Raw genomic sequence first — 14,308 nt, forward strand, 5'->3', positions numbered from 1 at the left:
CATCATCAAAGTAGTTCTACATAATTGCCCTGTATTCCTGTCAAATATAATTACTCTCTTTCTGTAATGAAGAAATAGTACCATCTATCTTCTATCCTAAACCAGATAAACACAAGCATGAGAAAACCCTCCATACTCTGGACTGTAGATGGGCTCTTCTACTTAAAAGAAGAGTCCATTAGAAGGTCTACAGAGCTTTTCATCTTTTCTGACCCACAACAGACTTGGTACTCCTGTGGCAAAGCATACACTAGTATTCTGTATTCATCTGTCTGGTATCCTTCTAACCAATACAGTCCAGCCTCATTAAATCAGAGTCATTAGTGTCACTGTAGCTGTTTAAGAAACTGTTCTGTTAAAGAGTATCTGCAAGGCAGCTACTTGGCTCTCGCTTCATAACTTCTCTTCACTCTACTGCTTGGACCACTCCAGTTGGCAACAGTTCATTCAGTCAAGCAGAACAGAGCAATCTGTCTTGTGATTTATTCAACATATATTATCCTGTGAATGTGTTACTCCTCAACCCTGAGAAATTTACCTGGAAGAATGAAGTAACCCTGAGCTTCAGTCCGTCCACTTGTGTGCCTGATTCAAACCTGATTGTTGACAGAGAAAGCAAAGTTGCTTACCTGTAACGTGTGGTCTCTGTAGACAGGAAGATTAATCATGCACGCAATCCTATCCACCTAAGAGTGGGTCATGAGTTTTAAACTAAGCGAAGAGAGAGCACTGCATATGGAAGGGGCTATGTGTGATCAAAACTTTACACTAGTTGTCGGTTCTGGGCGAGCTGTTCCATCCTGGCACCACAGATGATGTCGCCCACTTGTGTGCCTGATTAATCTTCCTGTCCACAGAGACCATCTCTTACAGGTAAGTAATTGTTTTTCATGAAACTGGGATTGCATACATTTTTAAAGTCAAGTAAACTCTTAAATTGTCTTGATATATATATTTTTCTTTTTACTAAATTTGTTTTCCAGTTCACCTCCTATCAGATACAATTCAGGGGGTCACAGCAACTGCTATGGGAGTGCAATATCAGCAGTCCTGGCTCTGTATCATGTAAGTGAAACCTTCTAAAACTTTCTGTATTTTAAACATTTCAAGAGAAATTTAAAAATATTTTACACATGTGACTTTTATATTGATAAATAGCTAGCTTTGTAAAAAGAATCTGATAGTCAATAAAGAAAACCTTTAGTGTATGTAAACTGTCCTTTAGTTATGTGTACTTGACATTTATGTTGATGTTTTCTGTTCACTAGTATCAGTTGCACATTTTACTTTAGCACAGGATATTCACTCAGTTATCCAGTCAGGTAATTGATCTTGAAACTTGTAATCCAATTCATGGACTCTACATGCTAATAGAACAATACTATATTTTTTTGGCAAGCTAGCTTTGTCAAGTGTCTAGACTCTTTCTATTCATAATCTGCTTTAATCCTATGCTCTGTGTGGAGGAGGAAGGGCCTTCTCGCATCTGCTTTAAGCATACTTGCACTTGTTCTAATAACCGGGGTTAACAGTAAAATGACACGTCTTAATGAAAGCCCGCATTGATAGCATCTTCCCTTAATTATTTATCTTTTAATATCTGAGCTTAATGTGAGTTACAGTAAGAGGGCTTGCAATTTAAGGGCTAAATTAACTAAAGTGTGCTAGGACCTGTGGTAAATAATGCACATTAATGAGTGTTAACACACAGTAACACATTTTAGTAAATTTAACTCTGTACTTGAGGCAGTGGAGGTTGAAATGACATGCACAAGGTCAGAAGAAATGTCTACTCCAACCACTAGGCTACTTAGTACCACACCTGAGATTTTTTGTTTCTTTTTTCCTTTTCCATAATTCAGTTTTAGTTAAAAGTAGTGTCTTGGCTTGTGGTGCCATGAGCCTTTATTCACAACTATTTGGGGTGTTCCTCATATTTTGTCTTTTCTCCTAAACAGCTCAGCCTAGTTAATGCAGGGGATACGTAGTAAACACTAAATTCAGTCACTAGATTCCACTATTGTGTGATGACAAATTTAGGGGGTCTTTTACTAAGGCGCTCATGTTTTTAGCGCTCGCCAAATGTTAGAGATGCCAATGCATTCCTATGGGCGTTTCTAACATTTAGCACGTGCCCAATTTGAGCGTACGCTAAAAACGTGAGCGCACCTTAGTAAAAGACCTCCTTAGATGTTTGTCCCAATCTGCTTAATGGGGGCAAGTGTATAACTGGCGCCTGGATGCAGCGCACTGAGTGCTAATTCTATAACAGCATCTGGGTGCCAAGATACCATTATACAATGCTAGTGTAAATCGACATGGGCATGTTTGGGGGTCCTTTTACTAAGCTGTGGTAAATGGGGGCCTGTGCTAGCAACAGCACATGTTTTTGACGTGTGCTGAGACCCTCTTTTACCACAGCAGGTAAAAGGCTGTCTTTTTTTTTTTTTTTTCTCTCAAAAAGAAATGGCTGTGTGGTAAATGAACCACTTGCCGCGCGGGCATTTCGGGGGTGGGGGAAGCACTTACTGCCACCCATTGATGTGGCAGTAAGGGCTTCCATGCTAACCCAGTGGAAAGCACTGGCGCTACAAAAACAGCCTGACTGTTGTTCTGGATTGATGTACGGCAAGCCCATTGCCACACACCAACCCTTTATTAAAAGAGCCCCTTATATTTTGCTGCACCTACTACTCCTGCCAGAATTCTGCGCGAATGGGGAGCACAGAATTTGCCATTTCTCCGCAGAATGCCGCTCGCCGTCTGGCTGCCCTATCTGAGCACCGAACACTCTGGTGGTCTAGTGGTCTCTTTGGGGGGCAAAAAAGAACCCCACTCTTTCCTGCCCTGTTGCCACTGCTCTCGCTGGTGCCATGCTTTTTCAAAATGGCTGTCGAGACTTCAGGCGGCAATCTTGTGAGATTACCATTTGAAGTCTCAGAGGCCATTTGGAAAAAGCACAGCACCAGCAAGAGAGCGATGGCAGTGAGGCAGGAAAGAGTGAGGTTCTTTCTTGCCCCTGAAGAAGTTCTCCTGCTGCAGCTCCTCCTCCCCTACCCCACAGGTGAGTGCAGGGGGTGGCAGGAGGGGAGGAGATGTAAAAAGTAAATTAAAAAAAAATGCTGTAGGAGGGAAGTGACTGCAAAAAAGGGGGATGCTGTGGATGGGAGGGAAGGGAGCTGCAAAAAAATGTGAAAACACTGTGATGAAACACAGTGTAGTAAATTTAAAACAAATCGGAGAAACGTTTTCTTCACCCAACGCATTATTCAACTCTGGAATCCGTTGCCAGAGAACTTGGTGAAGGCGGTTAGCTTGGCAGAGTTTAAAAAGGGGTTAGACGGTTTCCTAAAGGACAAGCCCATAAACCGCTACTAAATGGACTTGGGAAAAATCCAGAATTCCAGGAATAACATGTATCGAATGTTTGTACGTTTGGGAAGCTTGCCAGGTGCCCTTGGCCTGGATTGGCCGCTGTCGTGGATAGGATGCTGGGCTCTATGGACCCTTGGTCTTTTCCCAGTGTGGCATTACTTATGCACTGTGCGTAGAATCTTGAAATTTGTTGCACAGAATTTTAAAATTTTTGGCGCAGAATTCTGGCTGTAGTAACCTACTTAAATGGAGCACACCTAAGTGTGGCAAACTACTTGCATAATTTATATTATTCTATAAGTTACATGGGTAACTATTCGACATGGCCATGCCTCTCCCATATTGAGCCAGTGGCGGTGAGTGTGTTTATAAATACTGACCGCTGCCAGATAATTTATACATGGCTATTCAATGCTAGGCCATGTCCTGCAACCCGCCTTGAATATCTGTGTTAGTGGCAGTGTCCCAAAGTTATGCAGGATAGTCAGTAGGACACTGATAACCACAGTGCAAAATGTATCAAAATGGTAAGAGCAGATGTGAAGGCCCATTTTACATAGAACATAGAGTTTGGAATTGACATCCAGGTCGACACATGCTCAATTCTAGTGGTATTTTAGAAAAAGCTTTGCCTTTTTTAAAATACCTGTAGGAGTGTACATTTGTTTGCTGCACATGCAATGGAAGTAGCCATTTTACAAATATACATGTTGAAAAACTGAACGGCATGAACTAGGGACTTTCCACCTGAAAATGGCATTTTCGCAGCTTCCACAAGTATTTGTCACATTTTATAAACCGAGGTTGTAAGTCCACCAATTAAGTAATGAGATTGCAATTTTTATTTTCTTCATTTTTGCGGGGGAAATATGGGTTTACGGACAGTTGCTTAATCCTTCATGTAAAGCCCTGGCTCAATGAAGTTTTAATAAATCTGTGTGTGCCACTAAAATGATGTAAACCTTGGCTGGGAAAATATTTTCCCGTAAAGGTATATTCCCTTTATAAATTGGGCCAGAGTAAGGGAAAAGAGTGAGAAACACATTTAAAAAATTTACTGAAGTGAAATTTTAAAAATTATTGCTTAATATAATACTTTCTGAGTAAAAAGTGAAAGTACCACAACTACAATGAATGCAGCTATTGTTAACGCTTCATTTTAATCTCATCAACTTTATTGCTCTACAATTCAATCCACTTTACTTTTAGTTTACATTTTGAAAATGACTGTTACTCAAGCAAATGTGCTGGTGAGTTATAAATCCAACACAGCTAAAAAGGTGTTCAACAACTGCACTAACAGGAAGTGATGCGTTGATCCTGATAAAGTTCATTCGTATCAGGCCAGGCTGCAATATTACTGATGTCTTATGACTGGGTCTGCAAGTATTGATCAAGGGAATCTGTCTGAAACATTTCATATAACAAAGAATGCTTTATTATCATCATCATCATTATCATCTGAACTAGAAGTAGTGCTGCCTGATTCATCACTTACATCTTCATCAGAGTCATGCTGTCCAGTTATTCTGGATATCTTCAAGAACTGATGCAAGAATGTCAGATGTGTGGAAACACTCCAGTTTTAAGACCAGATAAGCAGATTTACTCTCTAAAGACTATCAGTCCAGTGGACTGTCAGCCCAATGTAAATTCTCTATGGGATGACCAGCAGTCTGTTGTAGTAGAGACACACATCTCGTCACCAAGAATTGCAACCATCTTCAGCTTCATCTCTGCTTCAAAGTGACCAACTCATCACTGTTCTGATTGGCTGGAGACCAATAACCAGTTCAAAAAGCACAGCCAGCTCCACTGTTCTTATAGGCTATACTCGATGAACAGCAAAATTTAAGATGAGATGATCCACTGTTTGCATGATGAGGTTTGCAATAGCAAAACCTTGATCCAGTTTTTGCTGCTTCATTGGTTTACTGAGTCGTCATCATTTATGTCTTCTGCTTTTACTTTTTACTGTTAACTGCAAGCATCAGATGTAACTGAGTAAAAGTAGTCACATTTGGTGAAATTATTACTTCAGTAAAAGTAACAAAAGTTTCCTATACTTTTGTACAAGTAAAATGACAAAACTTGTATTTAAGTATAGTAATTAGTTACAATACTGGGAGCTTGTTTGGGGGGGGGGGGGGCTTAGGGGGGCTAATAACCAGGGGATGATATGAATGGTGTGTGGCCTGAGAAACCCAGATCTGATCCTGAGTGTGACAGTGAGCAGTGTGTGTTTTGTAGGGGTGTTACGGGTAGGGAATTGTTGGACTAAATGATGGGAGATGGGGGGGGGGGGGGGGGGGGGGTGGAGGGAAGAGGTTGTAGGGAACAGAAGATGTGAAGAAAAATAAAACTGAAATAGTTTGTTTTTAATGGTCATAAGATTACAGATTCTATGATTAGTTAGATGCTTGTTTATGGCCAGCTATTATCTAAGCTGTATGGGTAATACAGATGTAGGTTTTTGTTCCACCCAAACCATGTCCCTACCCCACCTCCTTGAAATCTCTGAGTGGTGTGCATCTCCATGTGTATATAGTGGCTTTCAAAAATCACCATTTATACATATATGCAATCTGCATATGCAAATTACTATTTACATATAGATATGTTTCTAAAATTAGTAGTGTAGTGGATGTGTGATGGGGAAGCATATAAGAACATAAGAATAGCCATACTGGATCAGACCAGTTGTCCTTCTAGCCCAGTATCCTGCTTCCAACAGTGTCCAATCCAAGTCACAAGCACCTGGCAGAAACCCAATTAGTAGCAACATTCCATGCTACCAATCCCGGGGCAAGCAGTGGCTTCTCCCATGTCCATCTCAATAACAGACTATGGACTTTTCCTCCAGGAACTCATCCAAACCTTTTTAAACCCAGATACGCTAACCACTGTTACCACATCCTCCAACAGTAAGTTCCAGAGCGTAACTATTCTTTGAGTGAAAAAATATTTCCTCCTTTTTGTTTTAAAAGTATTTCCATGTAATTTCATTGAGTGTCCCTCTGGTCTTTGTACTTTTTGAAAGAGTGAAAAATTGATTCACTTCTACCCATTCTAGGTCTTTATCTGCCTTCATCCGCTATATGTTACACCATTCAGGAATTTATAGACCTCAATCATATCCCCCCCCCCAGCTGTCTGTTTTCCAAGCTGAAGAACCCTAACCTCTTTAGCCTTTCTCATATGGGAGGAGTACCATCCCCTTTATCATTTTGGTCGCTCTTCTTTGAACCTTTTCTAATTCCATTATATCTTTCTTTGAAATACAGCAACCAGAATTGAATGCAATACTCAAGGTGAGGTCGCACCATGGAGCAATACAGAGGCATTATAATAATCTTGGTCTTATTTTACATCCCTCTCCTAATAATTCCTAGCATCCTTCTTGCTTTTTTGGCAGCCACCGCCACACACTGGGCAGTATTGGGTGTGTAATACCTTCCACCCAAACAGCAGGGTGTAAAGTACACTGAGGTGCTAAGAGAGAATTAGACATGTTACTAAAACTGGAAACAATAAGTAGTCGGTTGCTGTAGTTTCAATTGAATTAATATCTCCTCAAGGTATGCCAAGGAGGGTTAGTTTCTACATGCCAGCCTAGCCCAGCCAGTGAGAAGGAGAAACTATTTTAGATCTAGTTCTTAGTAAAATGAAGGACCTTGTACAAGTTAATGGTGATGGAGCCACTTGGTAATAATGATCATAATGCAGTCAAATTTGATATGGAAAATGAAGACGTAGGAGCATTTGTGGAGGTTAAGTCTGCATAACACATATACATTTGGAAGCCCAGATAAAATATATTCCACTTCTAGGATGGAGCAACAGAAAGTAGATCGTCCCATTAAGATCTGCTGGGCACTTCTAAATGACCCAGGTTTGCTGCTGTCGGGGACAAAATGTTGGAATCGCTAAACTATTGGTACATTATGTTCTTATGCAATTATGTTTGGGAAAATTGCATTAAAGCTGATGGATAACACACATTACCTACTGTTGTTAATATGCTTTTTATTACATAGGTCCCTTTGAGTAGTATTTCCAAAGACTTCACACCTAGTGTTTAAAGTATTGTTAAAGAAGTCATCATTAGTATTTTACTGCATCAGTTTATTAGTCAGAAATGCAATAATGATGATTGTGTTTTTTATTACCAAGCTGGAAGGAAAGGGAATGGGACTTGATGTACCGCCTTTCTGTGGTTTTGCAACTACATTCAAAGCGGTTTACATAGTATGTACAGGTACTTATTTGTACCTGGGGCAATGGAGGGTTAAATGACTTGCCCAGAGTCACCAGGTGCTGCAGGGAGGGAATGGGACTTGATATACCGCCTTTCTGTGGTTTTGCAACTACATTCAAAGCGGTTTACATAGTATGTACAGGTACTTATTTGTACCTGGGGCAATGCAGGGTTAAGTGACTTGCCCAGAGTCACCAGGTACTGCAGTGGGAATTGAATTCGGTTCCACAGGTTCATAGTCTGCTGCACTAACCACTAGGCTACTCCATTCTGGCATGAGCTGTATCTATGCTTACAGGATTCATGCTAGGTTTACCTTTCATATTCTTGCTATACATTAATTCAAAAGAAAACAGTAAATATTTGTGGTACTGTAGAAGTGTAAATGCATAAAAGTAAACAAAGGGGCCAATAAACAGTGCTTCACAACCTTTTGTTGTGGCATGTCCAATACCGGATTCACTTTGTTGTGGCACACCACCACATCCTCTCTTCTCCACCTACTCACCCCATAGCATCATCTCTTCCTGACCCCCCCCCCCCCCCCCCCCCCCCCCCCACCACCAGCAGGCATCAGCACCTTCTTCCCTTAAGCCCTATAGATGTCATGAAAGAGTCAGCAAGTAGTGCTCCTTACCTGCTATGTGTTTCTGACTTTAAGGAACACTGCTTACTGACTCCTCCTAATGGCAAGATGCTATGGAGAAGGGTCTGGCATGAACAGAAAGAAAGACTTAGCTGTGGGTCACATCTACTGCTATCTTTCTTTACAGGTTACTAGATTTTTGTGACATACCTAAGATTTCCCCCATGGCCCACTGGTTGACATCATGGTCTTTCTGTCTCTCTATGGATGATCTTTTGAGGAGAATAATGTATATTAGATCCTTGAGTTACAGTTTGTATGTAGAATATTGCCTTCTTTCCTGGTATCACCCTCTTTTTTTTTTTTTTCAAAACTTTTCTCCTTTGCTTGCTTTTAGGAAGTTTCTTATGCATAGTTCTATACTTAGAACCAGAGTGTAGTCACTAATACAGGAATTCGGCCTTGAAAATGAACAAAATCATAAATCCCAAATATGCAGCTGTGAACAGTTAACATGCAACTTTTGACAGATCACTATGTTGCCGAGCTGTAGATTTTTAATGCGTTCATAACTCAGTTAAATGCTTAGTAGGGAAACCAATTCATAAAGCTTATTAATAACCTGATTTGTTTGATATTTGATTTTCTTATCTTATTCTCCAACAGGAGTACTCTTCTCTTGTCTGTGTTAAGGTTGCCAGCTTTCAACTGTGATAATTCCAAATACATGGAGCTGAGTGGGGAAGAGGAGTGGAGTGAAGTGGAAATTGCTCATTAGTTTATGATAAATATAACAATGATGGAAATATTGTGCATGCACTAATGCATCTATAGTCCTTGAAAGTCTTCACACCCTTGTACATTTTATACATGCTCCCCCAAATTCTATATATGGCACTCAAAAGTGTTCATTCAAATTTAGGCGTGGCCCAATTTATGCATTCAATTTAATTGAACAGTGAGGCAATTGGCACGTATAATTGGGTGCTCAATCAGTTATTGATGCTAATTGGAAACAGAATTTATGCATGCATCTTCCTAGTCAGGATTCTATAAAGATGTGCACGTAAATATTTACATGCGTATCCGAAAAGAGGGCGTAGACATGGAGCATGGGCGGATCATGGGCATTCCTAGCATTTGGGCACAGTGTTATAGAATATGGTAGATCTGCATCTAAATTTAGGCTTGAGGATTTACACCAGGTTGCAGTTGGTGTAAATCCTCTGGGCGCGGATCCTGGCACTAAGCACTATTTCATAAACGACGACCAACTCGGGGGGCTTAGTGCTGATTTTTTTTTTTTCGGTGCCCAAGTTTGGGCGCCATTTACAGAATCTAGTCTTCAGTGGTCTATAAATTTCAGTTCATAATTCATTAAATCAGGAAAAGTCGTTCATAAGGGTTTGCTTAAGCCTCCTAACCCTTACTTCCATACTTGGTGGAAGTCACTTTAGCAACGGTAAATTTGCATGACCGGATGGTGCATTGTTTGCTAATTCTTGCCACAGGGTTTGTTTGTTTTTTTCCCAATATATACAATCAAAGATATCTTTGAACAGGAAAAGTAAACCAGTTTCCTTAAAACCAGCAGAAAACATTATATTACCAGGAAAGCAAAATAAATTTGGGTCACATTATAGTCCACGTTAGGGTGAGTCGAGTAGTCAAAGAAACAAGAAGAAGGTGTGATTATTAAAATATTGTAAAGGAGCGTAAGGAACAACACAAGTTCAAAAGAAAGATCTATCTTTAGACCCATACTGTACACTAGAAACCTGGTCAGCCTGACAGCTTTTATATTGGACTCAGGTCTGGGCTTTGATTGGGCCATTTCATTATTACTTTTGCTTTGTATGTAGGATCATTTTCTCGCTGAAAGGTGAATCTTCTCACCACTCCCAGGTCTCTGGTAGTCTGGAACTGATTTTGCCTTCTGACCCTCCATATATGCCTGCTTTCAGTGCATTTATGCTTGGCAGTATTTAAATGTCTCTGTCATCCATCTCACTGGAACAGGTTTTCCTCCAGGACCTGCCTCCTGTACATTTTATCATTCATCTTTCCTTCCGTCTTCAGTAGCCTCCCTATCCCCACTGATGCCAAACATCCCCACAATATAGTGCTGCCACGGCCATGCTTTATTACAGGACAGTGTTAGCAGGGTGATATGCTGTTTGTGTTTCATTTCATACGTCACTTGAGACCAAAAAGTTCCAGTTTGTTCTCATCATGCAACAAATTCTTCTTCTACATGCAAGCATTGTCCATCAAGTGTTTGTTTGCAAGTGTGCTATGCAGCAGTTTGAATGGATTTTCTTTAGCAGTGACTTTCTTCTTTCCACTATACTTGTGAAGTAATCTTGAAATTGTGAACAGCTTTTTCCAAAGTCTCAGCCAAAACTGCAATTTCTTCACTGTCAGGCACACCAGAAGCACAAATACTTCATTTCCCCCTGTTTGATTGTTCCTAACAGCTATCTCCTGCTTCCCTTCTATCTTTCCACATGTTCTTCTCTTCTTTCCTCCTTTACACAGTTCCCCAGCTCTGTATAACATTTAATCCACCACTCTGTGTCTTTGTCCTCCTCTCTTTCATCTTATTCAGAAATAAGAGTATTTAGGAGAAACTATTTTGTGTAGCAGTCACTGTCACACAAAAGAAGTATGTTGCATTGCAGTGAGTCAAATTTATGTAGCAAATTTAAAATGACAGATGTTTAAACTTTTTTTTTTTAATTTCTTTATTATTGTATGAAGTCAATCAGAAATCATATTACAACATAGAAAAAAAAACTTGATATTCCAACATTGAAATCCAAACAAATTATAATGCATCTCAAAGCCCTATATTGAGCTTCATAACTTTTTCCTTTTCTTCCCCCCAGCCCACCTTCTATCCCGGATTCCTGGTTCAAGACCCTGTTTTAGAGAACAAGGAGAGCACCCTTCCCCATATGTCTCGATACTGCCGCTTGCCCCGAGAGACAGCAAATTTTTGCACTTGGAGTACCCACATTGCCATTTCACTCATACTTTTCACCATCTGAAGTTTTATTCTCTTGTTTTTGTCACTGGTTTTTTGATTTGAAATTTTTGCTCTTTTTTTTTTATTATCATTTCTTATCATTTCCTCCTCTATCTTTTGGAGCTTTTGTTTCTCCCAAAACAGACACCTTTTTTTTTTTTCATTTTTCTCCACTATCCTTCATCTTTCTTCCCTGAAGTTTCTTTCCTCATTTTTGTGCCTTTCTAACCAGCTTCTCTCCCTAGCCTTCTCCCCTAGTCCCTCCTTTCTTCATCTCTTTCTCTACGTTATTTTCCGTACTTGTTTCTTTCCTTTCCCTCTGCAGCCTCCCATCTCACTGCTTCCCTCCCTTGCAGTTTTTTATGCTTCTCCCCATAACCTCTCCTTTTCACTGCCTTTAGTTCAGCAGAGCAGAGTTTTGTGGTCTTTCTCCCCACAGTAGTGTAGCTTATAATGCTCATATTTGTAACAGCAGTAGCTATTCTGAGCATTTCTCTTGGCTTTGTTGGTGAATATTACTACTACTACTACTACTACTATTTAGCATTTCTATAGCGCTACAAGGCATACGCAGCGCTGCACAAATTTAACAGTTACCAGTTTTAAAACTTTTGCATCGCTTTTCAGTGCAGAATTTTCAAAAGTGGGTCTTAGTAACTTTTACTGGATGGAGAATACTGTGCAACTTCTTTCCTTCTATTCTTTCCTCCATGGAGCTGCCACCCCAGCAGTGGCGCATTTATGGGGCATTCTGAACTCGAATCTTCTTTCTTCCTAAATCTGTCGGCAGTCCTGGGGTCCCTGTCCTTCCCTCTCCTCCTATCTGAGGTTAACCCTTTGGTATGTTACCATATGCCCATCATGTCCAAACTGTTGTCCACAGCCACTTTTATTCTGACCCACACAACCTTCTGTTTTTTTTTATTTATTTAAAACATTTATAATCCGTTTCATCTACAACTCTGGATGGAGTACACCCTACTATGCCTACCAGCAGCCCTTGGAGGCAGGAGTTTGGCACAGTGTAGCAGTGCCCTCAGGTGCAGGAGGTTGACCAAGCAATCAGCTCGTTCCTGTGTGCCACACTCCCTACAAGCATTGTTTGACTGGGAGCTTCCACTTGTTACCAGGAGATTGGAGCACAGTGCATGAGGCTGAGGTGTATTCACTTCTGAGGGAGAGAATGACAGATGTGCAAGCCCAAACCTGAAGAGGAAGGAAAAGAGGCCAATGTGAGAGTCAGACTGAATGAGTGAAAAAGGAAAAGACAGCAAGATAAGAAACTGATGGAGAAAAAGAGAAAGAGGCAGGAGAAAAGGTGAGATATGGCAGAGAGAGGGTGAAGTGAGAGACTAAAGATGAAATTGAAAGGGAAAAGGGCAAGGTAAGGGAGTAAAGGAGGGTAGGCAAAACTGAGGGAAGGAGAAGAAATTGGAAGGTAAGGTGAGAGACCTCAGTTATGGGTACCAGTGTGGCCCTCAGGCCAAAATGTTTGCCCACCACTGTCATATGCAGGTTCCTGTCAGAGACTAAAACAGTCAGTTGTGGTTTAAACTGCGGCAGAGCTCAGGCATGCTTAGCTGAAATAGCAGCAAGGCTGCAGAATCAATTTGTTTACTCTGAGAGTCTCAGACAAGAGTCTGCATTTAGTAATGTGTCGTTCTGCTGTGCTGATACAGAAGGGAGAACCTGGCTTCAAGGATAGGGAGCTATTTGAAAACGGGTGGGAAAGGGGGATTATCCATACAAGCAGTTGAACAGCTTACATCTGTATGTTTTGGAGATAACTTTAGAAGGGTTAGGCATCACGTACACATTTCAAAAACTGATCTACACATGTAAATCTCATATACATAGGTAGCAATTTGTGAAAAGATGCAGAGATTTCAAGGATGCGAGTTTTTGGTGGATCTTAAAGAATATATGTGTTCCATATTTTAGAATGGCAATACATGTATTTCCTATAAAATTTCCCCATTCAGCATGGAGGACTAGCCTAATGGTTGGAGCAGCAAGATGAAATCCAGGGAAGCTGGAATTCATATCCCACTGATACTCCTTGTGATCTTGGGCAAGTCACTTGACCCTCTATTGCCTCAGACATAAATTTAAATTGTGAGTCCTCTGAAGACAGAAAATATCTACTGTATGTGAATGTAACTTACCTTGAACTTCTGAGAAAGGCATGAGTAAAATCCAAATCCCTTTCCCTCACTTATACTTTGAGTCAACACAATCATCAGCTACCTTTTTGTTTGGGCCTGGGCTTGGAGGAAATTGTGCATCCTTTTAGGCATTCAAAACCAACTTGAATTGCCAAAAATCAAATTATTGGAGAACAGCTCTGACTTATAGGTTTCCAGAATCTGCTATTTGCTGAATAAGTGACACCACTTAAATGTGTGTATATGTGCAAAACCCTGAGTGATGCTGCTTCTGATGTATGCTACACCAAAACATACAGCATTGAAAAAAAAATCATATATCTTATAATTAGCAGACTTAAATGTCTGTTTCCAACCTAGGGCTGCCAGTGGGTCAGGTTTTCTGGATATCCCTATTGAATATGCAGGAGAATGATCAGCATTCCTACTACTTCCATTGTATACAAATATCTCTCATGATATTTGTTATGGCTATTGGGAAAACCCGACTTGTTGGCAGCCTTTGAGGACTGGGAGTGAAGACTAAAGCACTATACAAAATTATCCTCTTCTTCATTTGCACCTTCCTAAAGTCCATTCTGTTAGGAAATAGTATGACCAGGTGGTAGTCCTTGTCTCTGTACATTCACTCACATTCTGTCTCTCACTCTCACTCAAAGGCCCTTTTACTTAAAGTTCTATGAAGCCTGCGCTAATTCTGTTAGCACGCACTAAACTTTAGTAAAAGGGCTCTTTAGTATTTTATAAATGTATACATATTTGTGATTCTTGAGGGTATTTGTTTATATATTTTGATTTGTTGTAAACCATATTAGTGCTTTGGTAGACAAGAAAGGTGATATGTAAACGCCAGATTAGATTAGAAACTTTGTGTGTGTGTGGGGGGGGGGGGGGGG

At 40.4% G+C, this 14,308-nt stretch overlaps 1 protein-coding gene across 2 annotated transcripts in view; it reads left to right on the forward strand.

The window, feature by feature from the left end:
* Positions 1–14,308, forward strand: part of SLC4A11 (solute carrier family 4 member 11) — a 357,901-nt gene that overhangs the window by 189,745 nt on the left and 153,848 nt on the right. For both annotated transcript variants that reach the window (XM_030190992.1, XM_030190993.1), the window contains exon 6: positions 984–1,065. In XM_030190992.1, the coding sequence (XP_030046852.1) occupies positions 984–1,065 (82 nt within the window). The remainder of the gene's footprint in view (positions 1–983; positions 1,066–14,308) is intronic.

Source organism: Microcaecilia unicolor, chromosome 2 (genome assembly GCF_901765095.1).
Source record: "Microcaecilia unicolor chromosome 2, aMicUni1.1, whole genome shotgun sequence".
NCBI lineage: Eukaryota > Metazoa > Chordata > Amphibia > Gymnophiona > Siphonopidae > Microcaecilia > Microcaecilia unicolor.